The 25702-nt window shown below is 35.3% G+C and overlaps 1 protein-coding gene across 2 annotated transcripts; it reads left to right on the top strand.

Moving 5' to 3' along the window:
- The first annotated feature begins 1126 nt into the window (after nt 1-1126).
- On the top strand, nt 1127-22516 carry LOC149837179 (putative protein S-acyltransferase 17). Of its 2 annotated transcripts, none has more exons than XM_090005871.1 (10): nt 1127-1570; nt 2771-2864; nt 4450-4544; nt 4652-4819; nt 4904-4976; nt 5060-5112; nt 20216-20307; nt 20395-20447; nt 21584-21709; nt 21795-22516. In XM_090005871.1, exons 1-10 carry the CDS (start codon nt 1422-1424, stop codon nt 22077-22079), a joined length of 1188 nt encoding a protein of 395 aa, XP_089861997.1. In that variant the 5' UTR covers nt 1127-1421; the 3' UTR covers nt 22080-22516. The 2 variants fall into 2 exon arrangements, with proteins under 2 accessions (XP_089861997.1, XP_089861998.1); XM_090005872.1 differs by having other exon boundaries at nt 1128-1570; nt 2771-2913.
- The last annotated feature ends 3186 nt before the right edge of the window (nt 22517-25702 follow it).

The raw sequence follows: 25702 nt of genomic DNA, 5'->3' as shown, positions 1-25702 counted from the left end.
CGATATATGGCAATTCAGCATAATATATTACAAATCGATATTAACAACCAAAACAATATCTCACAAATCGATAGTAGAAAACACATAATATCTTACAAATCGATATATGCTAATTCAACATAATATATTACAAACCGGTATACGATAATTCAACATAATATCTTACAAATCGATATACGCCAATTCAACATAATAGATTACAAATCGATATTAACAAACAAAATAATATCTCACAAATCGATACTAGAAAGCACATAATATATTACAAATCGATATTAACAAACAAAACAATCTTATAATTCGACACTATAAAACACATAATATCTTACAAATCGATATACGATAATTTAACATAATATATTATAAATCAATATTAATAAACAAAATAATATCTCACAAATCGACACTAGAAAACACATAATATCTTACAAATCGATATACAACAATTCAACATAATATATTACAAATCGATATTAACAAACAAAACAATATCTCGCAAATCGACATACATGTTATAATCGTGATTTGCGTTACATTGCATATACTGAGTGAATGGACGATACCGGATGGGGTAAAGGCCCTTGCTCACATCTGTAACCAAGCATTCTTGCCAACAGATCCCACTGCCTTATAAATATCTTCAAGTTTTCGATCATTGAAACGATAAAATCTACCTGCAATAACAAAATAATGCCTTAATGATACTCACGATGACATACGTTCTTTAACAATAACATAATGATATGAAAATATACTCACCACGCTTTAATGACACTTGTTGAAATGTTTGTGCGTCGTTGCTTTTTTTCATACTGTCTAACGAAAATGAGAAAGAAAAGAAGATTGTAAAAAGGGAAGGCCGACAAATCCTCCTATGATGCCTACCAATGATGGAATGAGTGGTTCGATTTATAGTTATCTTCGCTAGATATAAACGAACCCAATAAAAGATTTCTAAGGAAACAGAAGGCGGAAATGTGTTGTAACATAAGCTAAAAACAAAGGCTGAACGTGCAAATCTATTTACTTTCAATCCATATCTATGTTAAGAGATATATTTATGTTAAAAACACTTTTTTTTCATATGTTATTTTATTATAAAGTTATCGTGGACGACATTGGCATATGAATTATCTTGAGTCCCAACCCAAGATATTCCTCCGTACACACCGGAACATGTTTCTTGGAGAACACACAACGCCCTCTCGTGTAAATCCTGGCTGCGGGAACTAATTTTTTGCCCACGACGTCGACGGTAATTCGTTTGACTCGTGCGAGGTATCCTTTCGTCAACGGTAATTCGGGGGTTGGATCATTGTCGCCGATGGTGGTGTGGGAGGAGGGTGGAGGAAGGATTGTTCATCGGTGAGTTTGATGCTTCGTTGTTGTTAATACAGAAGGGGTTGGACAGAAGAAGAATAATGGCGCCGCAGTGGGTGTTGGTGTGCCACGGGTTGGTGACTCTCTTGGTGGTTGTTTCTTTCTTGTGCGGTCAATGGCCCATCTTCCATGGGACCTTCATCCAGAAGATCCATTACTTCATCACCGTGGGTGCTTACGATTACTTCCTGTAAGCCTTTACTTCCATGATCTAATCCGCTTGTTCCCACCCTTTGTGAATTGTGATGAAGATCCTCATGAAAAGTTACGGAGTTTTATTTATTATTAATATTCTTTCGGTTTTGCAAAGGTAGATGTCGTTGTTGGGTTGGTTAAAAGGAAATCGCAATTTTGGGCATCTCCTGTCTGCTCCCTCTTTTTCATTTTTCTGCTTGTTCCTTACTAACGAAAAGAAAAGAGAGAAGCGGTACTGGAATTTGGGTAAAGATGAGTGGACTCGTTACAGCAACATTTTAGGGGAGACTGCACTTTTGGGCTTTTAATCTTTTTTCCCGTGCTCGCTCGCTCGCAACCCCGCCCCGTTATGTTATGGAAGAATTGGGTTTCTTGCTTGGCTGGTTATTCAGAGCATCGCAAGGCCTTTCTCCGATTTGAGTGAAAAAAGCATTCCCATCTCTTCTCTTCTTTGTTGGAAGGCCTCCATGTGCTCGCTTGCAGCTCAAACAAACGTGCTCTTTGGGTGGTGTCCATGGCGACTTAACCGTGTTGTGCAATCAGAATTAGGTGAATCTGGTAGGATCACTTCGCTTTCGAATTCCCACCTCCCTGCTCGGTAATATATTAGACGTCTCCTGTTTTCGATGGATGGTTGTTCCAGAGAGGTCCGCAGTTTCCTTCTTCCTCAGAAAGGCTTGATTGCCTTTCTGTGCATTCTTCGGTAGACTGCTTGTCTATTCAGAGTGCAGACATTCACTCTACACCTTCAATACTTTATGCATCAGAGGATCGAGTTCATTATACGAGAGAATTGGACCTTTTCTTTTATCTCTTTTTTGTGGATCAAGTGCTGTACGTGTTTTATTGCTTACCTGTAATCAACTTTTGCATGGCCGCATAGTTCATTTGTGCGGCTTCTCGTATAAAAATTTCACATGGAGCAGTGGCTTATCTAGTTTCTTAATTCCACTATGCTTTTCTTTTTGTTCCTTTCTTTATCTTTTGTTTTTTGCTTGGTTTTTAAACGCTTTCTTGGTTTTTGGTATTGCTTTGGCTTGCTCTTTGTTTGTCTTGCGATAAAATCCTATGTGGTTGAAATAAAAACAGCTCTGATTTTTTTAATAAATGAGCAGATCTTTACAGAATCTATGGCTAAATTACTTGTTTGTTTACTGCTATTAAGTTTGAGTCTCCTTGCTTCTCATTGTTGCAGGCGGTTTGTTGTTGTTGTTTTCGGCTCAAGGGGAAGAAATGCCTTCCTTTCTATTGAGCATTATTGCTGTGAACGGCCAAATCCAATCATGCAGGTGTTGTATCTTCACAGAGAATTGCAGTCCGTCATTTGTTTTCTTCCTGGTATTTGGTCATCCTTTGTTTCATAGGATGTGTTCTCTGTTGTTTTTGGATCTAGGAAACAAGTTTTATTAATTTTGAACAAAATGTCAGGATTAAAAGGTTTTATTTGAGTAGCTTTGGAATGTGCATCGTTAAGCAGTTGCTAATATCTGTTCTCTGAAGCTCTAGTGTGCGATGATGACTATTGGACATGTATGTGGACTTTCATTCCTTGTGCTCCCCCCTACACCCCCACCCCCCTGCATGCACGCTTTACTCTTTATTCCTTCAAACCTTTTTCACATTTCCAGTAGGAATCTAATTGATTCTTAATTATTTTGTAATGGTCACAATGTTTCATGTCATATTAGTTGTAGTAACCATGACATGCACATAGGCATCTCTCTCTCTCTCTCTCTCTCTCTCTCTCTCTCTCTCAGACACACACACACACACACAAAGATCACAATGAGAACAAATTGTCAAGTCCATGCTTTTGTTGAATGGAGGATAGCATGTTGAATTGACAAGTTGGGTTGTTGTTGTTGTTTTTTTAAGACAAAGAAAAACCCTCACCAAGAACCAGGTCACTTAATGGGCCGTCCCTGTGAGGTAAAACTCTGGGTTGAGGACATGACCACCCAGCCTTACATGCCCCAACCATGATAAAGAAACAACGCCAACGAGATTCAATCCTAGGTCTTCAACTTGATACAGGACCCTGCTGACCACATGGGTTGCATTTTAGAATGGAATATGAATGACCAATCATTTAAATGCTCCTTAAAGTGAATGGTGGATTGACAATGACTGTTGTACAACATGGGTGGCTGGAATTCAAGTGAATATTGGAACTGAAGGTTGCAATAATGGGTATTAGCTGCATTGAAACAGGTCATCCTGTGTATTTGAAGATTCTGAGATGAGTAAATGGGACTTCATTTAGTTGGTGGATAACTAGAGTTCCACTCTGGCCATCACTCCAAATTAGAAAACTTATATCATCACTTTGATAGCTCAATGTTATGCTAATGATGATTGTATAAGATTTTAAAGCTTGCACTTTCTTTTGTCCAAGGCTTGTAGGCTGTAATGAAATATGCGGAAATACAAAACAAGGGCCTCTAAGGGCTTACAAGATCATAAACACAAAGTGCACATGCACATATACAAGCCCAACTAAGGTTCAATACAAGAGCACAAAGACACTACACAAGCACTAAGTGCATTCAAGACAACAAAGAATTTAAAAGAGGAACACAAGAACATAAAAAATATATTATTTCTAATGAAATTGTTACTTGTGCTTTGGAGAAACTATTTCTGTAAATAATCAACATTGCATGCTACTCAAGAAACACTTCATGAAAAAAAAAGTTTATTAATCATTTTGGTTTTGAGGATTACAAGAAAAGTGCACAGTAACTTGTATTTAGACCAATTCTTCTTATTGATTATATTATTTCTAATGAAATTGTACTTTTTGAGACATGTCATGCTCATTATAGACCTAGCTAATGGTTGCTTTTTGAATTATGCTATCTCTTATTCTTACAGATAATGTACCTGGGAATTGTTGCAGTGACTTATTTTCTCATTGTACGGTCCTCTTTTGCCTATATTCCTGGATATTATGTGCCAGGGTTTCACAGGTCGTTCCTAATCTTGTAGCTGAATATTAAAAATGATGTTGACAGCAATCTTACTTCGAGAAGTTGCTGAGATGCCCTTTGTCTTTTTCTCTTAAATGTTTTTGCAGGTATACCAGCTTGCTAGCGGTTCTCGTGGGTGTTCTGCTCTTTCTTTTGACAAGCTTTTCTGATCCAGGCACTGTGAAAGCTGAAAATGTTTTAAAGTATCTCTCTTCTTATCCTTATGACAACATCATATACATGGAAAAGAAATGTTCAACATGCAAGATTCCAAGGTTTCTTCTTCCGTTGCTTATTTTCTTCGCCTTTTGATATCCTTATTTGTTCAATTTTTTTATGGTGCTTGTTATCCAGTTTAGACCTGCAAGGTCAAAGCACTGCAGCATATGCAATCGATGTGTTGCAAGATTTGACCACCACTGTGGATGGATGGTTGGTATATTTCCTTGATCATGATGACTACCATTTTTATCTTAATATCAACTTGCATTTAATTATACTAATTATTAATGCAGAATAATTGCATTGGAGAGAAGAATACTCGATATTTCATGGCTTTTCTTCTCTGGTAATGCTTTCTTAACTGATATCACATATTTTGCTTTTTAGATGATGTTATTGATTTTACTGTGGTTGTCTTCCTAGTAACATATGCATGTAAGAAGATGAAGTCCACAAGCAAAAAGTCTCAAAATACTCACAAAAATGTCTCTCACAAGAACCATAAAGGTTCACAAATAGTGCTCAATCACAAGAACCACTAGGGTTCATACAAAATATCCCAAAAAAGGGTATGCACAATGAAGAGGAGAAAAAATGTATTTCATTAAGTGGGAGAAATCCCAACTCCAAAGATGATATTACAAGGGGGAAAGCCCCCATATTTATAGATGATAAAGAAAGACCATTGAGGGAGTCGTTGGGCTTCCAACGGCTCTATTTAGAGCCGTTGGGAGTCCAACGGCTCTCATAAAGTTGCTTTTTGACTTTTGGTCAAAAAGCAAAGTGGCTAAAAAGTCTAAAAAAGTCCTAATCATAAAGTTGCTTTTTGACTTTTGGTCAAAAATCCAAGTGGCTAAAAAGTCTAAAAAAGTCCTAATCCTAATTAGATTAATTCTATCCTAACTAAAATACATAACTAGACTAAAGGAAAGAAAAAAAAGATTACATATGAGATTACATATTTTAACAATGCACACATTTCTATGTGCTAAATTCAGATTCTTAAATAAAAGTTAGGTGCTTGTGATGTATGTGTTTTAAGTCTGTTAAAATATATGTATATATAAGGGTAATTTTGTCATTTCACATAGTTGTTTTCTAGAAACAACTATTTTACTAGGTTAGATTTTTTTTAATAAAATGTATTTTTTTGTTTTTTTATTTTCTCTTTTTTGAAATACATTGGGGGTCCACCATAGAGTCGTTGGCGCCACCAACGACTCCATGTGGGAGCCCCCAATGGTCTCTCACTCTCTCCTTTGATGTGTATAAATAAGGGTTCTCCCCCTTTGTATTTCTTTAGTGTTCTCAAGCTCTTTTCAATAAAGATCGTATACTTTACTTGTTTATGTTGCCTTTTAAAGGCTTTTGTATTGTCCCATTGTGGGCTTCTTACTTATATTCTTCTTGTGCCATCGTGCTTGTCCATTATTGGACTTTGTTAATGCTTTTGCATTCTTGGGTTGTATTTCCGCATACTTCATTACAAAGTCATGTAGTGTGGGCTTTGAACTTTGAATTTACTTAGCTGTTGCCTTCTGTAACTTTGTCTTTGGCGATCAAAGAAGAAAAGAACTGTAAGATATTGTCTTCTTGGTTATAATGGATTTAACTTATATGGGAAGTCAGGTTTTCAGGTTTGAATACCACAACACGAAGGTCCAGAAGTTAACAGGAAAGTTTAGGACAATGTATCTACTTTCAGATTGCCATGATCTTTACAAAGATGCATTTCATTTCTATTTCCCATTTCATTTTATTGTTATTAGGTGGATATAACAACATTTTTATTGAAGCTATCTGAGTTTGGATGTATGAAGAAAGAATCCTACTTTTAGTATGGATTAGGAGCATTGTGTATGGACCAAAAGTCAGGTCTATTTAGTTACCTGTTGTACATTGTTAGATTTCCCTGGATAAATATTTTTTAGTAGGATCCAAGTTTGTACGACCAAAGCTTAATCGATTTTTATCATTAAATCCAGTTTTCTGCCTCATTTTTTACCACTTCTATTATTAGCTTACCAATGTCAAACCAAGACCGAACCATTGCACTATTGATTCTAGTGATTTGTCTAATTGTCTGTTTGCCGTTTCAATGGACTTTGATAAGTAAGATGTTAGACACCTAATGAGACCTCATGTTTTTAGCTTGCCAATATCGAACACATTGCACTATTGATTCTAATGATTTGTCTAATTGTCTGCTTGGGGTTGAAATGGACTTTGTTAAATAAGAGGTTAGATACCTTGTCTTGATAAATAAGATGTTAGACACCCGGTCAGACCTGTGAGATTAAGAAAATGTATTCAATCAAATGATCATACAGGTTAGTAAACAAGATATTAATCCAAAGTGAAGGAACTGAGATTACTTGGCTGATTTCAGTGTGTTGGGTGATGGTTTGGTTTGTCTTTTGTTAGACCAGAACCTGAAACAGGTCTGAACTTTGGCCCCAAGCTCCGACTGGTTTGAATCATGTTGGGGACCGGATACTACAGTTATAGTAGACCCAAATGGGTCAGCAGGCCTCTGTATGAACTGTTCAGTTGTATAAAGGTTCAGATCTTAATCAGGTTGATGTGCAGACTGGTTAGATAGGACTGCGCTTCTTGGCATTTTGAATGTAAATCCTATTCAAGTGTAAAGTTGGTCCATGTCAGGTCTGTTTAGGTGTACATTGTAATAAATTGATATGAGAAATGGTCAGGTCCGATACAATTCAGAAACATAGCTGTTGGGAGCACTCCCAACAGCTCTATTTCAAGGGCATTATAAGGTCTATAATGTCCTTGATAAAAAGAATAAAATAAAAAAATAAGAAAATCCTAAAGTTTCCCTAATAAACGCAACTAATTACATAAAATGAAATGACTAAAATACCCATAATGGGTTTTACTTATTACATCAAGAAATATATATATATACATATATATGTACATATACAAAACTATAAGTATATATATACTTTAATACTCCCTCTCAAACTTGCGGTGTAATCACCAAAAGTTTGAGCAAAAAATGAAACTGGGGAGAAAGAAGAGCTTTCGCAAAGAAGTCGGCCAACTAAAATTCTGATACTACATAAGGCAGGATGATGATCTTCTTCAGGTACTCTTGGCAATCAATTTTATTATGTTTAGTACGCTCATGAAACGTGTGATTGCCAGTTATGTAGATGATGCTTTTATTGTCACAACATAACTTTGAAGGTGATTGCATATGCACCTCCATGTCTTCTAATAATCTTCTCAATGACACAATTTCATATGTTGTGATGGCCATGATACTCAACTTCGGTTGACGACAACGACACCTTCTACCGTTTCTTGCATTTTCAGAATACCAATGAGTCACCTACAAAACACATAGAAACCTGTAGTTGAGTGCCTATCAATAGGATCTTCTCCCTAGCCAGAGTCATAAGCAATTAATTCGAGTGGGGAGGAGGAAGACAAACAATTCCCTTAGATACAAAATTTTGTAAATATCTAATGACACACATAATGGCACTCATGTGCACCGTGGTAGGGGAATGCTGAAATTGACTGGCTGTATGATCTGCATGTAAGATATCAGGTCTGGTAATGGTAAGTATGTAAGGGCTCCAATCATTTGGTGGTAAGGAGTAGAATCATCAAGGGGTGTGTCATCATCTATCTTCATTTTTGTATTTATTGCTTCATGAGTGTCCAACTGGTGCAGACCGACAACGAATCGGTTTGCAGCCAAGACACCAACCCTGCTAGTTCTATTGCGGAAGCACTTGAGTGAAAATTCAGAAATAGGGCAGTGTCTTATAATACTGGAATTTGTCCCAGTAGATCACAGAATTTGAAAGTGATAAACTAAGAAAACATAGCCAATATAATTATCTTTTCAATGCATCAAAGATCAGAGTTTTTTGATATCGGGGTGTGGAGATATAATCCGATGAACAGGACAGACTGATACACTCGGAGCACTGTCACACAACGGAAAAACACTCTTTACACGTCTGTTTTCAGAGACTGTATTAATAGAATCTTCCAACGAACAGAACACGAAAGTCAGAGGTATTTTTGATACCTTTCCAACGACTCCAAGAACACTGAAAACCGACACTGGGATGCAAATATATCGCCTAAACACCAGTACAGGCTGGTACATACGAACACAGTCTTGTGACAGACAGTGTTCACTGTTCACGCTCGTTTTCAGAGTCTCTATGGACAAAATCTGCAAACAGCCTGAACACAAAGATTATAGAGAAATTCGTCAGCTTTTCGATGAATCAAAGAACATGAAAATCTGACATCGGGGGGTCGAGATATCACAAAAACATTGAGACAGATCAATAAACTGAAGCACAGTCTCATGAATGATGGGCTCTCTGTTTGGGTCCGTTTTCAGAGACTGTAAGAACAAAATCTGCCAACGGCCAAGACACGAAAGTTGGAAATTTTGTCATCTTTTCGATGAATCTAAGTACGCCCAAATCAGACTTATATCTAGAAAGATACAGTAAGATTATTGGGACTAGGTCAGCCGGAATTGAATGCAGAAACACACAACCACACAAGAATATATTTCTGAATTTTAATTCCTTTGGGTGATTAAAGTTCAATCTGCAATAAAAAATACTTCTAAAGATAAATTCTACAATGTTTACAATCCCATCCACCAAATACCCAATTCCGGTTAGACACGATTCACTCACAATACGAGCAAGGAAATCATCTAACATTCTATAACTTGCACAAAACCGAATTATTTCAAAACATGCAATCAAATTTCATATATTACAAACATAAATCATAACTCAAACAAGAACTATCTCAATGAAATATTAAATCCAAGACTCAACCACCTTCATAGCACAAGTTCAACAAAATAAACAAGTTTTTCTAACCAAACTGACAATGATGAGGGTTGGCCGATTCAAGCACCACGATTCTTCTCAACTCACTCCTTTCTTCCACAATGGAGAAGGCAACAACCAACAGAGTGTCAACCCAACGCTGGTCTCCACAATCATTCAAGCACCCAACTGGTCTTCATGCCCAAAGGCTCTTCGAACACCACACAAACGGTCCTTTCAAGGGTTGAACTCCTCATGAGTTCACAAATCTACAACGGTCACCCAAGAAGCTTCCTCAAGCTTTCACGTCCAGCAACTCACCACAAGGTCCACGCACCACCGGCTCACCATCAAGGTGCAACCTTCACGTTTTCTCCGTGGAGGATGTTCCAACAACTTTTTCAAGTCCATAAAACTTTTTAGAAAGAGGTAAAAAAAATCCTTTTGCATTTTTTCTAGCATACTTTTATAGAGAAATCAAAACTAGCATGGCCTCTCATTGGCCATGTGGGATACAATCACTCTTGAGGCCAATGAAAGGTCTTAATTCAAAATATGCACTCATTGCACCACTTAATTGCTCAATAGAAAATCATCCTACAAAAGAAGAGAAGGCAGTTGGGTAGCACCTAACATTAGTCATACGAGCTACAAGAGCAAATGTCTCTTCATAGTCTATTTCATACTCTTGAGAATAACCTTTGGCTACTAACATATCTTTCTAAGGATCCATCTCCTTTTGTTTTGACCTTATAGACCCACCTACATCCTATGGTCTTTTTTTTCTATGGGTAATGGTTGAATTTCCCAGATCTTGGCTTTCTCGAGGACACCTAGTTCTAAGATCATGGCATCAATCCATTCAGGATTTTCCTTAGCCTCATTGTAGGTCGAGGGTTCATAAAAAGAGTAAATAGACAAAAGATAGGCTCTATATATAAGGGAAAAGTCTCATAAGACACAAATCTTTCATGATGTCTAGAGGATCTACTAGATTTCTTAATACTAGATTCTCCTAGATTTTGGTTTTATGAATATCTATCAAGTACACATGGAGGGTGAGCAAGAGTTCTTCTGAAATAAGTTTGAATGTCACAATTTTGGGTATCCTTCATGGGAACACCAAAGTCATCAATATGCATATCATCATTATCATGCATAATTTCATCAAAGGTCTTCTTTGGCAATAAATCAAACAAAAAGGAATATTCAAAATTATCCTTAGGCTTATCAAAGTCAAAACCATTTTCATTTTCGAGAAAGTTAAGTTAACATTTCTTGAAATATATAATTTGTCATTTTTCTTATTATATCATCTATATCCAAAGATTATTAGCATAATCAAGAAACACACATTCAATAGCTTTGGGAGATAATTTATCTTTTTATTAACAAGTACAAAACATTTACATCCAAAGATTCTTAAGATTCTTAAAGCTGAGAAAGTTTGATATAAATTTTCAATTGGGGATATGTTTTGCAAAGGGGATGAAGGCATTCAGTTGATAAGATATACCACATTTAAGCCACCTTTAGCCTAAAAAAAATTTGGAACATTTTTTGAGATAAGCAAAATTCTCTTAGTTTCAATGATATGTTGATGCTTTCTCTCACTAAGCCATTTTGTCGAGGGGTATTTGGACAAGATCTTTAGTGTAAAATCCTATTTTCTTTTAAATAATTTTTAAAATCATTAGACAAATATTCTCCCCCTGAATCTGATTGAAAAATGACAATATTGGTTTGAAATTGGTTTTGCACAATTTTGTTAAATTCTTTGAAGCATGAGAATACATTAGTTTTTTGCCTAAGAAAATAGATCCAAGTATACTTATTATAATCATCAATGAATATAACATAGTAAGAAAGTCCTCCTTTTGACATGACTGTTAAAATGTATCATTCAATCTTTTTAATCTTATATATATTATATATATATAAAGGATGATACATATACATATATGGTATATATGCATATGTATCTTCTTAATTATATATATAAAATATATATTTCTCTATTATTAGGCATAGGGGTAGTTTAGTCATTTCCCCTTTTTTACGCATATTCCATTTGGAATGTGTTTGTAATTTTATTTTTATTTTTATTTTTTTATTTTTTCATTTTTGTGGTTTGCGCCACCTAGGGAGGCTCCCAAAAGAGTCGTTGGGGAGCCCCCACCGTTGGGGGCTCCCAACGACTCCTTTGGGAGCCCCCTATGTGGCTCCTCTCTTGTGTTATAAATAGGGGTCTCCCCCTTGTAATTTATTAACTCCTATGGAGGAGCCTTTGCTCCATGTAATGGGTGTTACACCCTTCCTCTTTTCAATAATATCAACTTATGCCTTATAGACATTTTTGCCCCTTTGTGGGTTTATGTGTTAGCACATTATGTGCTTGTGTTTTCCCCTTTAGTGGGTATATTCGCACTTCATGTTCATGTGTATTGGTTCATTATTGAACTTAATATATTTAAAGCCGTTTCCTTACATGGTATCAGAGCGAGGTTGGGATCGAGTTGCTCTTTGTTGCATTGGGAAGCGTGCTATTCAAGAAATTTTAAAGAAGAATGGTGATGTTCTCGTTTCTCTCTTTTACTTCTTAAAATTATTTGATATGCATTATATTTCTTTAAGTATTATGCATTATGAAGAATTATATGTTTTTTCATATGTGTTTCTCTCTTTTGCTTCTTAAAAATGTTTGGTATGCATTATATTTCTTTAAGTATTGAGCATTATAAAGAATTAGATATGCTTTTGCATTTGTATTCTCCATGTCATTATGAGTTTGAATTCTTAACAATTCCATTGAACTTTTTATATTATTCTCTTTCGTATGTCTTTTCTTGAAAAATAAGTTTTTTAAAGAAAGTTATGTTAGAAGTAAAATGTTTGTGAGAGATGTAGCATTGCTCACATACTCTCATCATAATTATTTCATATTAAAGGTATGTTTTATCTTCTAAAATGTCCTATATGAGGTTTTTTCATAATAACACGTGTCTTTGAAAAATGATGTTTTATTTTCCTACCTAATGAGTTCTTTTTCATACGAGCAATGTTTGATTAAGAAGGCATTTTTATAATATCGGTTGAATTAAGTTTTAAAAATGATCTCATAAAATATGGTTATCCTCTTTTCATTCTTCAATTCAATTTCAATAATATGTTTTATTATAAGATTTATGGTCTTCATTAATGTTGCATACTTATTACATATGTTTTAAATATTTCATGTTGTGTTTATTTAAAACATATTCATGCCATTGGTTATAATCTATTAAGTCATATAATATTATGAATTTTTGTTTATAGATTTATGCCATAACGCAATCCTAGTATTCTCTTTGGGGATTTTCTCCACTTTAATAAAGTTTTCCCTCTTCCTTTCGTATGTATCCTCATTTGAGAATTTTGTTTGTTGGATCTCTCTTTGAGAGGCCTTTTTATCCTTGTGAATCTTCTTATGAGTATATACTCTTTGAGAAGATTTCATGATTGTTATAAGTTTCTTTTTAATATTGGTTTTTTATAAGATTTTTTTAATATTACCATCTTTATGAAAGCTTGAAAGTCTCAAGCATTTGCATCTTTTATGAAATACATGCATTATTGCATGTTTGCTATTATTACGCTTTTTGCGTATTTTGTTCAAGTGTTGTGAGAGTGTCTTCGTACACTTCTTTTATAAAGTATTTATGCTTGTATGCGTATTGTCTATTCATAGACATTTTCACATGGTACTCTCTTTTCAATAAAGAGATGATATATTGCCTTCCTTAGGGCTTGTTTTGTCCCTTAGTGGACTTGTGAGATTGTTCCTTTTATCATTATAAGTACTTCCGTAATTTCTTGTTACATGTTGTCCTAAATTTGCTCATTTAAGATTATTGTCATTCTACATCTTGGTATGCATATAATTGCAATTTATAGAGGCTTGATTTGATTCTTGGATTATGCCAAATCCGTCCTCACAACATGACATTGCTTAAATATTTCATGTTGTGTTTATTGAGTCTTTTGATAATGATCATGATTGAACATAATTTCGTATTTATGCAAAATTATTATAAGGCATATTGCTGTGATTAATTATGTTGGACCTTTGAATCGACCCTCTTTGTAAAATCACATATTTGGAAAATGATTTTCCTAAGTGTTTATTGCCTTTTTATGACATTTATTTTTATCCATCACAAGTTATATGATGCATCAATCTTTTTTGTATGGCCTTATTGTTATATTAAAGATAATTGTTGAGGTGAGCTAAGGGCACCTTGTGTTATGTCATTTTAGATTGTCCAATTACCATATTAAAGATGGTTGTTGAGGTGAGTTATGGGCACCTTGGGACTCTAGAATGATTTGTTATATGATATCTAATTATGAGTGTCTCACTGATTTTCTTTTGGCCATTGATCTTATGGATGCTCTTATTTATATATAAATGTGATGGATATATGGTGTCGTGGAACCTTAAATGTTTTAAGGTATATTTAATTCAAGGGTGTTGGAGATTATTGCCCAACCTTTTATTACTTATGAATCTTATGAGTGCATTTGCACATTTGTGATTTCGTGTTTTGTGCTTTTGTGCACAAGTGTTCCAAGTGTTCTTGGTATATGTATGTTCTTACATTTATATCGTTTCATCGATTATAGTATCTTGTTAAAGATACTTTTACATGATTTTGTGCACAAGTGTTCCAAGTGTTCTTGTTGTGCGTATGTGCATGTATTTATTTTCAAAATATTGTCCAAGGTTTTATTTATATGTTTGTCATTACAAAGTTTTATTGCCTTAAAAGTATTCTCCTCTTATGCCTCTTATCTAAGTGTCATCATATGTAGACAAGAGATGTATTGTGTTTTAGCCCATGGTTGGCTTGATACTCTTGTTCTAGTAGCTGAACATACTTGGTTTTGAGTGTATTTTTACGTAGACAAGAGATGCTTTTGGTCCATGTTGGCGTGTATTCTCTTGTTCTTATCGTTAATGCACTCATTTCAAGTATTATTACATGTAGACAAGAGGTTCTTTTACACACCGTTGTGTGTGTCCTTGGCCTTTAATGACATTATATTTATGTTCTTGATCTAGTTGCTTATACACTTGATTTGCGGGTTTTGGAGGACTAATGAGGTAGTTGTTTGTAAGGGATGAATTATTGTTGAAATTTGTGAAATTTCATTCATATTTTGTCTTTTAAAGATACATGTGAATCATATCATTAATATGCAAATTTTAAAATCAAATTGATTTTTTGGTCACCTTTTATGTTTGATATGCAAAATGAGTTTTTGTAATTGCAATCATTTGAGTGAGATGTTCCTAAATGTGTAAGGTTCTCTACTCAAATAACTCTCATTATTTTGCCTCTTAAGTGGACTTAAAACTTTTTGAACTCATGTGTTTTATACACTCTTTTGAGCATTTCCCTCTTGAAATCGCTTTTAAAGGACTTGCTAAAATCAATAACACTTGTCTTTCTATCTTATCGGCTCATATAATATTACTTGACTAAAGTATGATTGGAGCATGATCATTAATGACTCTTTTAGGTGTTGATTCATTTCATGATATTATATGCATATGCTCATTATGACCTTTTGGCCCTCATTCAATAAATTATGTGCAACTTATGCCTCTTCGTAGGCTTATTGTGGTGTCCCTTGGGGACCATTATGTTATTCCTCGTTATGAGGTTATGTTTGTCCAATGTTGAACTTTATGAATGCATTATGCATTCTTGTAATTTGTTTCCGCTCCCTCTTCAACATGGTATATGATTATGAAAAATTGGTTTTCTAAGATCACTTTGCATACATAAGTAATTATCTTGTTCCATCAAATTCTGTGATGAATTATGCATAGAATATCTTTTTGCACCATTACTTTTGGATGAGTTATATGATATGATTTTTTTGGTTAATTCATCTTATTTGGAATATTTCACTTGAGTAAAGTGCAAAGATATCTTTTACTTGGACCTCTTCTTAATTTGTTCAACAGGATCTTGAAGATGAGAGGAAAAGAAGTACCTTGGATAGATCATGAAAGGTGCTCATCGTTAAAGACTTTGGAGCAAGACATTTGCAAATTTCAATGGCATTCGGACTGAAGGCTCTTGAAGCCTTGAGATTCTTCCTCTTGCATTCTTCAATCTTTTCGTTCCCCCACGCAAAGTTTGAGGGGGGTGTCAAAATGTATCATTCAATCTTTGTAATCTTATATATATTTTATATATATAAAGGATGATACATATACATATATGGTATATATGCATATGTATCTTCCTAATTATATATATAAAATATATATTTCTCTATTATTAGGCATAGGGGTAGTTTAGTCATTTCTCCTTTTTTTACGCATATTCCATTTGGAATGTGTTTGTAATTTTATTTTTATTTTTATTTTTTTCTTTTTTCATTTTTGTGGTTTGCGCCACCTAGGGAGGCTTCCAAAAGAGTCGTTGGGGAGCCCCCAACGGTCACAAATGTGACCGTTGGGGGCTCCCAACGACTCCTTTGGGAGCCCCCTATGTGGCTCCTCTCGTGTTATAAATAGGGGTCTCCCCCTTGTAATTTATTAATTCCTATGGAGGAGCCTTTGCTCCATGTAATGGGTGTTACACCCTTCCTCTTTTCAATAATATCAACTTATGCCTTATAGGCATTTTTGCCCCTTTGTGGGTTTATGTGTTAGCACATTATGTGCTTGTGTTTTCCCCTTTAGTGGGTATATTCGCACTTCATGTGCATGTGTATTGGTTCATTATTGAACTTAATATATTTAAAGCCGTTTCCTTACAATGACTGGTGCGGATTCTCGTACATACGAATGCATAAGTTAAAAAGGTTTCGAAGAGATAAAAGTTCTTGGACCAAAAAGAATCTTTTTCATTTTTCTCATGGATACATTTGTTACATATAAACTCTTTATTACAAGAGTCTTTCAAAAACGGAAAAAGAGATAATTTAGATGCATTAGGATGACTTAATCTTTGATCCCATATAGAATTATCTTTTTTCTTGACAAAATTACAAAGTGATTCTTTAGGAAGATAAAGAAAATCCATGTAGTAGAGGTTTTCCCTCCTATTGCCTTCTCCAATCAGCTTCCATGACCGACAATCCTGCACTCAACATTTTTTTGACGAGACCTCATACCCATAATCCGAAATTTGAGAGGAGAATAATAGATTTAAGTTAAATTTTGGAACTCTAACTTTAGATACTTGAATTTTTTTTGAAATGTTTGAAAATGTTCCAATACTTTTGATTTCTAGATTAGTTCCATCAGTCGTAGAAACACAAGGGTTATAAGAAGATTTTGTGCATTCGAATAAGAGGGATTCTAAAGGAGTCATGTGAAAAGAGGCATCAAATTCAAGAATCCAAAAAAGCATACCTGGAGGAGAGAAAGTAGACACAACGACATCGGAAGTAGATGTGGAGGAGTTCTTAAGGAATAGTTGAAACACTTTCGTTAGATGTTTAATAGAATCGTTAAGTTCTTCTTTCATGGTACCTCTACCACATTTTTTGGATGGTGTTTCTTCAACGGTTGCTACATTTCTTTTGAGCTTGGGATAATCTGTTCTAATGTGTCCCACTTCTTGGCAATAGTGACAAATGACTCTTTTTCGTCCTCCTCCATAGTTATACGTTTCTCCTTTATTATTATTTTTTCAAAATTGAGGAGGTTTATACACTTTGACATTGTTACCGGGTCTTGGCACAACACGAACCTCCTCACTTCCCTTAGTCATGCCAAGTCCTGTCTTGGCTTGGTATATCTCTCCAAGAGCATCATCAAGAGAGGTAGTTTCGGTCCTATACAAGATATTGGACCTAACTTGCTTAAACTCGGGTCTTAAACCAAATAGGAAGAAAAACAAATGTTCCTCTGCAAGTTGCTTTTGCCTTATTTCAATAACGAGACCTTCCTAATTAGGCTCAAGCAATGCTAATTCATCCCAAAGAGGTGAGAAAGTATCATAGTAATCTCGCACACTCTTATCTCCTTGTTTAATACCTCAAATCTTTTCTTATAAAAAATATTTTCGTGTCAAATTTTTTTGCATTAACATATGCTTGAGAAAAATCCAAGCCTCACTTCCCTTTTTGAATTTGGCTATGCTTGCCACAATCTTGAGTTCCATGCTATTAAGGAACCAAGAAAGAATTTGGGCATTTTCGACTTTCCAATCCTCCACCTTTATGTAATGTTCTTTGAGTGCAATCTCTCTTTCTTCATCATTAAGAATCTTCACTTGGTCACCATCCTTTTTATTGAGTATGAGTTGTGGTTCACATGTGGTACCACTCAGAGTTACCAGTCGAGGAAACTGGAGTGGGAAGCGATACGGGAAGCGGGAGCGAGAAGCGAGGCAATTTTAAAATTTTAGGAAGCGGGGAAGCGTGGGACCACTTAGAAGAAAATTATGAACCGTCTCGGAAGCGACCTAGGAAGCGAACCGGAAGCGAGGGGGAAGCGAAAAAAATAAAAAAATAGGGAAGCGTGGGGAAGCGCGCTTCCCATAAATGGAAGTGTGTTTCCCATAAAAGGGAAACACGCTTCTCATAAAAGGGAAGCACGCTTCCCAAAAAAGGGGACACTTCCCCACGCGTTTCAGAAGCGCGACGTTTTGTGCTTCCGAAGCGCGTATCGGGAAATACGCTTCCCCATATACCTAGGCGCTTTCGATAACTCTGGTACCACTCACATACCCCCATAATTTCTTTACCTTAATGTGGTGCTCCATAGCGGCAACCCACATTAAATAGTTGGAGTCATTTAGCTTAAAAGCAATCACTGTCATGTAATCTTTTTCACCTATTTGGATCGAGAGAGACAATTTCTGTGGAGGATCCTTCTTTTGCAATCACGAACTTTTGTAGAAGCTTTACACAATCCCAAGAGCCTTAAGCTTTGATACAAGTGAAAATACAAAAGAGATCTTAATAAGGATCAATACAAATACAAAAGGTGTGCACAAACACTAATTCACTAAGCAATAATACAAAGTGAGAACAATCTCAGGAGCATAAGACATGCACACAATAGCCACTATGGGCACACACAACACAATATAAAAACTATATAATTTCACTAATGAAATGCTTGGAAAAGCATTGAAGATAAAGGGGTTTCAACCCCTATTTATAATATAAGAGAGAGGGAAGGGGGCAGCCCAACTGGACATTGGGCTAGCCCCCGACGGTGTTTGGGCTGCCCCAACAGCCATATGGTACACAAAAATAAGAAAGAAAAGAAAAAAAATACAAGCCTCTAATAGGCTGAAACCTATACTTGGGTGAAATGATTGAAATACCCCTGATGGGTATTTCAATTTACATAGAACAGAAAATAAGAATATATATATGTGTGTGTGTGTGTGTGTGTGTGTGTGTGTGTGTGCATTGACATATAATTTAACAACCTTAATGGCTTTTTTGTAATCCAAGAGATTCTTCTCCCTTTCATTTTCCTTGAGGAGTTCTTTTGTAACACCATCTTCTCCACAAATAGATTTAGTGAAAATAGGCCATCAAATTTGACGAAACAACCGTAACCACTTCCTTTTCGGCCATCGCACAAAGAAAAGATAGAAGATAAGATGTAGAGAAAAGAGAAAATGAAGGGACAACGAAGATGAAGGCACACTTCCCGAGGCAATGAAGTTCACGATCTCTCTTTCCTCCACGTACTCTTGAATGGATTCCCCTTCACTTCAAATATACCTCTGAAATAGGCAAAGTAACACAAGAGACTGCCTCTTATGAGCTTACAAGAACACAATAACAAATAGCACAAAGACCTCTTATGGTCAATACAAGATTACAATCACATAAGCCACTTGAGGGCCAAACAATAAACATAAAATATAGGATTTTATTGAGAGAGAAATGCTTGAGAAAGCATACGAGAGGAGATTCATCCCTTATTTATACACAAAAGGGAGCAACTAGAGCCATTGGGAGTGCTCCCAACTGCTAAAAATATAGCCCTTGAGAGTACTCTCAACAACTCCCAACATCTCTATTTCAAGGGCATTATAAGGTCTATAATGCCCTTGATAGAAAGAATAAAATACAAAAATAAGAAAACCATAAAGTGCCCCTAATGAACACAACTAATTACTTAAGCTGAAATGACTAAAATACCGCTAATGGGTTTTACTTATTACATCATATATATATATATACACACACACTTTAACAAAGGGTTCATTCACGGCTCAAAGTGTCCGTGCAAGTTTGCCAACCCAGTCAAATACTTTTCTCCTCTGACATAAGACAACAAATTTACCTGAAAAAAGAGAACAAATAAGGACATGAAGCTACCTTCCTATGGGAAGTTTTAAGTTTGTTGTGTTGAAGGCTTAAGATGTGCCTCTGGACAAGTGGGCCTCACCTGTTCTAATGGTTGTGGAATTAATTTACATTTTTTGCAGTTGGGCAATCATTAGATCCTTTCAAACCACATTAGATTAAATTTGTTATATGTTACTGATAGATTGAAATGTGCATCATATGTGATTGCTATCACATACATGTTTGAGGATGGTCTATTCTTTTGACACTGTTCTTTTGTGGTAGGCACTTCTTGCTATGCTTATATGGGACTGCGGTCCTCTCCATGATCCTTGTTGGTCAGTTGAAAGAACACAGGGTGATTTATATTCTAACTGGTGTGCAAGTTGTGTGTCATTCCCATCTTAATGATTATGTAATTCCTGGGATGTTTCTTATTTGTTTATATATTTCTCATCTTGCAGTATACTATGGAATTGAAAATTCATTTTCAAGTCTAGCTCCTCACATCGTACAGGTAAGGAAAATATGTTTCTGTAATATATGCTATGAGTCTTTTGGGTTATAATCTAGTGTATATTATCTGAGGCTATTTTGCGCTTGAAATGTTGTTGACCCAACTTGTCTCTGATTGGCTGCTTCATTGTAAAAGCTGCATCAATTTATCTTTGATAAATTGCAATGTCCTATCTTTCATGAAAATGTTCCATCTTGCTGCACCTATACTGTTGTTTATCCTTGTTTCTTCTTTTGCTTTTATTATTATTGTTGTGGTAAAAATCGATCATTGTTCTCTACAAGCATAGGTGAATTATCCTACAAGGCCAGCCACTTAGCCTATAAGAATGTGCATGCAACTCCAAGGGACAACATTAAATTTAATTGAAAATATGAGTTAGTTAGAAGAACAATTAGTCATTGGAAATTGTGGAGACCATATATCAATGATGAATTGTTATTTGAAACATTGAAAAATTAACCTGCAATTGGACATTGATCGATCATGCAGTATCTGACGAGTGTATCTTTTCAACGTACAGTCTTATCTGAAGGTCGATGGATGTGGTAGTGCATAGTTAGTGTAGGATACCTGTCTTATCTCAAGATGGATGGACAAGGTAAACAGTTAGAAAAAAAAATTATGGTGGCACTACCATGGACATCCATCTTGAGAGAGATTGTTCATGACATTACTGCTATGCAAAGATTTCCTGTTTTTTCTCATGTACTTGTTGAATGGCTATCTGCTTCTAACTGTGTTTTGAGAATTTAAAATATGGAGAATTGCTGGAGAGGTTGAAAAAATAAAAATATCTCAGGGAAAGCAAAATAGCCAGTTTTAGTGTGAGGAAGTGAAAGAAAATTAAAATCGCTTTAGAAATAATGCAAGCTTGCTTTCTATGAAACAACAATAAGTTGGAATTATTTTCTGGAAGTTTCACTCCAAGAAGCAGCGTGCATGTTTATGCATACATGTTGCACAGGGTCACAAGTAAAGATATTGGTGGTTGTGTGGCTTGTGAGTTGAAAGCTCATTCTGTTAATCAATGCTTACTAGAATTCAATTTAAGTTCTGTCCTGCTTTTGGTCTGCAATTTTTTCTTTCTAATATCCAATACTGAAGTTCCACATTCGTTGTATAATGTGTTGCAGTGGTTATTGGAAATGTACAACACGCACATACTTCTAATAGTATTCCTGGCTGTTGTTTCGTTGCTACTAGCTGGATTCTTCATATACCACGCACATCTGTGTCTCACAAACACAACAACGAATGAGGTTGGTTGAGATTTGATTCTGCCGCTGCTTATGTGCCTTTTTTTGCCAATTTACCTCATGACAGTGTTAAATTTTGAATATGCAGACTTTTAAATGGGCAGACTATGTAAGTTGGAAGGTGCGCGTAAACAAAGCCAAGGCTAGCAGTACTGCACTGAAGGAAGGCATTCATACAGGTGACTCAACATATGGGAAAAGCAATTCCCAAGAAAGAAAGTGCATGTGGCCCTTCTCTGCCTTTCAAAGGAAGGATGAGGATGCTGCTGCTTATAAGGAGAACATGTATGACAAAGGAGTGCTGTATAATTTGTATGAGATAATCTGTCCACTATCAGAGCGAGCCTCCTTTTCACGCAGGAAATTCGCATGACACTGGTGGCCATGCTGATTGATGGCTTGGATGATCGGTTTGGCTTCACGATATGGTGGTTATTTGGATGCAATGAATGCCAATCTGGAAGCTGGCTTGAACACGAATGGAAGGATTCGAAGGAATGACTACGTGAGGTTCGGGTGCCGAATGGTGTTTTAGAATTACTGAGCACATTCCTATTTTTCTGTAATCTGAGCTCTTTGACGAGGTCCATTCTGTTGTTATTTGCTTTCATAGAGAGAGAGAGAGAGGTACTCTTCGTTTTAAGGTTTCATGTCACTAAGTTAAAAAATTATGCCACAACAGATTTGGAGGGTCACGGAGGATGCTAATCATCCTATTCTCATCCAATCTGCTTTCCTGTTAGATGTGGATGAGACCAGTGCCAAGAGATATTATGTGAACACACACTACATTGAGTTTGGTTCTTAGCATCAACGTTTCATGAGCTATTGGTGGGGCCCAATCGCCCATAACGAGTCAGACGAGCTGAGCTTGAGGTGTTCAAGCTTGGTTTGTTTTTTATGATGAGCCGAGTGGAGCTTGAGCTCATAACACGCCTGAGCTAAAAACGAGGGGAGCTTGAACTGACTTTTTTACTAAAAATGCAATTTTTTTTGGAGTTGAAAGTAATAAGGTTTGGAAAATGGAATCAGTATATTAATTAATACATGATAGTATGCCAATATTTCAATATTTAAAAAAAACTAAGAATATCAGTTTTGGCCAAATTAAGTGGAGGTCTGAACCGACTGATGTTGAAGAACCAGCAGATGTGGAATCTTCTTGACTGATTTAGAATGCAAGATCGGTTAAGTACTGTGAAGAATTCTAATTTTTGAGGGTTAAGACATGAATGTACTGGGTATATGGCAGCTATTTATGGCTGTAAAAAACAAACTTTGTGACTTGGGTTAGAGAATCTTTTGGTCATTCAAGAGATGCGCTAGCAGATGGCATGGTTTTTAATTAAAAATAAATGAGATATTTTCACAAGGGGTCAAAACCAAAAAGGAATATCAAGCTTATGTTCAAGCCTCAACATAAGTATATACGAGAAAAGCGAACTCAGATCCAAAGTCTAGAGAAACAGAAGTAATCATAGTGGTAGCAGGAGAAAAAATATTCTCAATGTGACAAACAAGGTCACTTTGATCGAGATTGCGAAGTGAAAAATGATGAAAGAAATATTGCAGTCACTAGTAGCTCACTGTATGATGGAAGCTCATGATGTTGAATAGGAAGATGTCTTTCTATACTCCATGTGAGAGAATGATGCAGTCTAGTAAGTTTAGATTCATACTTGAGAAAAAAGGTTAATTAGCAGTCAACATGAATTTGTGTACAAAAAAGCATGAAGGTAATTGAATAGTTGTTATTGATAACAATGCAAAAGCTTCCAATTACACCTATTGGAGAAACAGATATCATAGTCAATTTTTATAAAACTGTACCATACGAGGCATTTGCCATGTTTTAGGTATGACTAAAAATTTATGATTAGTGCCATAAATAATTTGTTTTGTTTAGGCCAAAAGACCTAAAGGTCTTTTGAAATATAGATGTCAAGGGTACTCTCATCCTTGAAGGAAAAAAATAAATAAATAGCATATGTGCTATCAACAAAAGCTGCAAATATATGATAAAACAAAAGGCACGAAATGCCAAATCTTTGGCACAAGAAGCTCGCATGTTGGATACAAGGAACTTTGAGAAATATTGAAGTGAAGACATTTGATTGACTTGCCAAAGTTTGATGTTCGTGCCAACAAAGTGTGTGCATGCTGTCAATGTGTAAGTCATATAAACAACTTCAAAGAATCAAAATACTCAACCAATACACCATTGGAACTCATTTATTTAGATATCTTTAGAAAAAATATGAAATCCATTAATTAGCAGGACGCCTGAGACATATAATCACATTTATTGTTTCAATACATACATGGGCATATCATTAAAGAACAATTTGAAGCATTAGAGAAGGTCGACAACTTCCACATGTAGAAGGGTTTAGTTATAAAATTCAGTGTTCACAAACCATGACAGAGGTGAATATATATCCGAAAAAATGACCGTACTCTACGACTAATTTGACACATTTTCCTAAAAACCTTACAATTTTTTATATTCTCTTAATATTCAAAATCATAAATACCCAACTTCATTAGGACCTTTTTACCCTTTGCAATTGTGAATTGATGGGTTATTGCGATAAAATTGTGAATTGATCGGCTAGTGCAAACTCTCACTTAAATCCAGAATCACATATTTTTTTTATGTGGACCTCACAAGCCCGCATAAATTTAGTTACGAACATTCGTTAAACTGAAACTACTAAAATCGCAAATATCCTACTTATTCGCATATATAATGTGAACCTCACATAAAATTTATACACATCTGGTTAGACTGAAGCCACTAAAATCACAAATATCCTAATTATTCGCATCTACTTCATGAATTTACATAAATATATTTAAAAAAAATTAGGTTAAACTGAAACCCATAACATCACAAATATCCTAATTATTCACACATATAATACGAACCACACATCTGTCAAGTTTATTGCTTATATGAAGTTACATGGAATTTGAATTTAACACACTTAGATTAAAAAAAAAAAACATATGAGAAACTCATTGGAAGAAAACCATCAATTAATTATTTTAGAGTATTTGACTGTATTTATTGCATCTTTCATTCAAATTAACAGCAAACAGAACTAGATAAAATAGCATAACAATATGTTATTGTTGGATATAAGGAGATTATATAGATCACAATGTCGTAAGAGTTTTATACTTTTCATATTATCATTCTTGTTGAAGCATCGTACCTGGTAGTCAGAAGATAAGCAAGTGTAACTAGATTCACAAACTTTGAGGAAAGAGGTTGAATAAAAAATAAAATTTGAGGTTGTAGAAAATGAGACCAAAGAGCCCGAAGTTACAACTCCATAATGTGGAGATTTGGTGTGATGTATAACTCCAAACAACAAAACATGGCTATGGCTTAAGAAAAGTTCAAAGGTCAGATCCGTGGAACATTGGCATCAGTCTAATTTTAGAGTTAAATGGCACCTATCACAACTTGAAGAGTAGATGAAAGACTTGAGAAGCACACTCATAAGTTTTATATAAATGAAGAGATGTTTTCTTGCTAGAAGAACCTTGACTTCTCTCTTTCTCATCCTATCTCTACGGCTTAAAAACTAAAGGGAGTTCTTTAGTGGACAGTAAGCATTACTCTCTCTCTCATATCACAAATGCCATGAGATAATAGTTATGAATTTTGCTTATAAACATTATCGTGCATCTTGTTCTAGAGATTTTCTTTAGCAGTAGATCTCATGATAATTTAAAATTTCTTTCTTTCTCAGAAAAAAAAAAACTGGATATATACATCTATGGCTATAAACTACAAGAAAAATAATAAAGATACTATAGATGCTATTAAAAACTAAGAACTATAAAGTCCTGACAATATTGAGACATGTGAGAATAAAAAAAAATTCGAAAACTTTGCAACAATAGTGAGATCCATGGATCGTGAAATTCTTTGAAAATTATTGAGAGATTTTCTAAATCTTGGCCATGATTGTGACACTACTGAAA

The sequence above is a fragment of the Nuphar pumila genome, chromosome 5, assembly GCF_984573655.1.
Source record: "Nuphar pumila chromosome 5, dmNupPumi1.hap1.1, whole genome shotgun sequence".
NCBI classification, from domain to species: Eukaryota; Viridiplantae; Streptophyta; class Magnoliopsida; order Nymphaeales; family Nymphaeaceae; genus Nuphar; species Nuphar pumila.
The sequence above is the reverse complement of the archived record's forward strand: the minus strand, read 5'-3'. Positions and strand labels throughout refer to the sequence as shown.

Coding starts and splice junctions, on each gene's coding strand:
- LOC149837179 (XM_090005871.1), top strand. CDS start 1,422: ATGGCGCCGCAGTGGGTGTTGGTGTGCCACGGGTTGGTGACTCTCTTG. Junction 4,820..4,903: donor TCAACATGCAAGATTCCAAG/GTTTCTTCTTCC, acceptor TATCCAGTTTAG/ACCTGCAAGGTCAAAGCACT. Junction 21,710..21,794: donor CAAACACAACAACGAATGAG/GTTGGTTGAGAT, acceptor TTGAATATGCAG/ACTTTTAAATGGGCAGACTA.